The sequence below is a fragment of the Danaus plexippus genome, chromosome 8, assembly GCF_018135715.1.
Source record: "Danaus plexippus chromosome 8, MEX_DaPlex, whole genome shotgun sequence".
In the NCBI taxonomy this organism is placed as follows: domain Eukaryota; kingdom Metazoa; phylum Arthropoda; class Insecta; order Lepidoptera; family Nymphalidae; genus Danaus; species Danaus plexippus.
The window spans coordinates 6,782,968-6,785,220 of record NC_083542.1 but is presented as its reverse complement, the minus strand read 5'-3'; the positions used below and the strand labels follow the sequence as shown (position 1 = coordinate 6,785,220).

The 2,253-nt window shown below is 30.8% G+C and overlaps 1 protein-coding gene across 2 annotated transcripts; it reads left to right on the top strand.

Annotated features, from left to right (window-relative positions):
- The first annotated feature begins 206 nt into the window (after positions 1-206).
- On the top strand, positions 207-1,974 carry LOC116775875 (probable isoaspartyl peptidase/L-asparaginase GA20639). 2 transcript variants are annotated; one of them, XM_032668885.2, is made up of 7 exons: positions 207-446; positions 537-723; positions 799-995; positions 1,116-1,229; positions 1,315-1,483; positions 1,557-1,658; positions 1,732-1,974. In XM_032668885.2, exons 1-7 carry the CDS (start codon positions 390-392, stop codon positions 1,899-1,901), a joined length of 996 nt encoding a protein of 331 aa, XP_032524776.2. In that variant the 5' UTR covers positions 207-389; the 3' UTR covers positions 1,902-1,974. The 2 variants fall into 2 exon arrangements, with proteins under 2 accessions (XP_032524776.2, XP_061377350.1); XM_061521366.1 differs by having other exon boundaries at positions 208-391.
- The last annotated feature ends 279 nt before the right edge of the window (positions 1,975-2,253 follow it).

Genomic DNA, 2,253 nt, shown 5'->3' with positions numbered 1-2,253 from the left:
AAAATTACATCCAAAAATACGACAAATAACCAAATTATAAATTTTTGAAATAAAAGTTTACTTTTTTTTCTCCATGTTTGTATATAAGAGTTTAATGCATTTTCTTAAACGACATGATTCAAATTGAGTTATCAAAACAAATAAACAAGAATGAAGCCATAGCATTAATAAGAGAAAAACCTAAACAATCAAGTTCTAATACCGTGACAGCTGACATTTGACAATTACTTGTTATTTGTTAAATTATTCACAATTGTTCAATAAGCATTATTTACCTTATAATTCCATTTATAATTATAATTTATGATCTCAACTGAAGCTATTAGCTCGCCTAATCAGATATTATGTGCAGCTACTGATAGTGATAACACCACTGGCTTATACATAAAATGTATATTTATATATTTATATTTGTATTCATTATATTATCACCGCAAATAATAGCGGTACGATATTTAATCAAAGATAAAGTCACTTGTATCTAGGCGTTCCTGCTTTTATAAATTTAATAATTAAAACTAATATATTATTTAAAGATGGTTCCTACAATTATCGTTCATGGCGGAGCTGGGGATATTCCTGGGAGTAGGGTAGAAGGAAAATTGAAAGGTGTAAAACTTGCAGCAGTTATTGGACAGAGAATATTGTCTGAGGGAGGTAGTGCTCTAGATGCTGTAGAGGCTGCAGTTGTTTCAATGGAAAATGATGAATATTTTAATGCAGGTAATATCTATTTATTCACTAAAATTGATTAGAAGATAATAGATATTGACTACTTAGGATGATATTTTTTATTAGGATATGGATCCGTTTTAAATTTACGTGGAGAAGTTGAAATGGAGGCTAGTATAATGTGTGGAAAGGATTTAAATGTTGGCGCTGTAACTTTGATTAAAGATTTCTTACATCCCATAAGTATAGCTCATAAAGTTCTGACTGATTCCCCACATTCATTACTGGGCGGCGAAGGAGCAAAATTATTTGCACTTGAGAAGGTAATGATTGTCTTATACAAGAATAAATTTGAAAAAATTCAGTATTTTTGCAACAATCTATTAGCTATATATGTGAAATATTTTTTGCACAATGCTTATCACCATATCTCTTATTTAAAGGGTTTTTCACCTGTTCCTCCAGAATCTTTAATAAGTGAACATGCCAGGGCTGCTTTAAATTCTTTCTTGGAACATGGGGATTTTGGTAGGACTGAAATCGGAATGGACACTAAAGTAAGTATTATTTGAATTCAAAATATGTATCATGTAAATATGAATATCTATTAATGTTTTATACCTTAAAATTATATATTTACAGAGTGACGTAGGGACTGTAGGTGCAGTGGCCCTTGATTGTAATGGTCATATAGCTGTAGCAACAAGTACTGGAGGTATGAGTGGTAAGGCTGTTGGTAGAATTGGAGATACACCACAAATAGGAAGTGGTACATACGCCGATGATTATATAGGAGGAGTCTCTACAACAGGTATAGATATTAATTAAAGATATGACCATCAACATTGTTTGTAACGATGGTAATAAATGACTTATTTTCACAGGACATGGTGAAACCATACTGAAATACTGTCTGGCCCACAGCATTATAAAGCTTATGGAAAATGGTAAAGATGCAAGTACTGCTACTAAAATGGCAGTGGAAGGTGAATTTGAAATGGTTTTAAATAGTATAATTTTGTTGATTATTTTTTTGCTATTAAATTTGTTTGATTGCAGGGATGACAAAAAGACTAAATAACACCGCGGGAGCGATAACTTTGTCCAAAAATGGCGATGTTGGTATACATTTTAGTTCACAACGATTGGCCTGGGCATACATAAAATCAAATAAATTATTTTACGGTATTAACCATGATGAAGTGTTTGAGGACGATGTTTCTTTGTAATTTATATAAAAAAGAGCTCAAATCTTAAAATATATACATATATTTTTGTATGTTTTATAAAATTTATTAAAAAGTCGTGTTTTTATTTACGATAAAATTGTTAAAAATATAATATACCAAGAAATTTAATTAACAGATTTTCTGCTATCAAATATCTCGTGTATTTGATATCCAAAACAAATAGTCGCGTCCTCTTTTGTCATTCGACCAATATGCTTTGGCGTGACTCGTATGGACTATAGAAATAATAAAAGAAACAAAAAAAGATAATTTCGTCCGTTAATTTATGACAATCTCTTTGACACGTAATCCCTCCAAACATCTCACTCGGTAAAGTACCACCTAGGTTTAA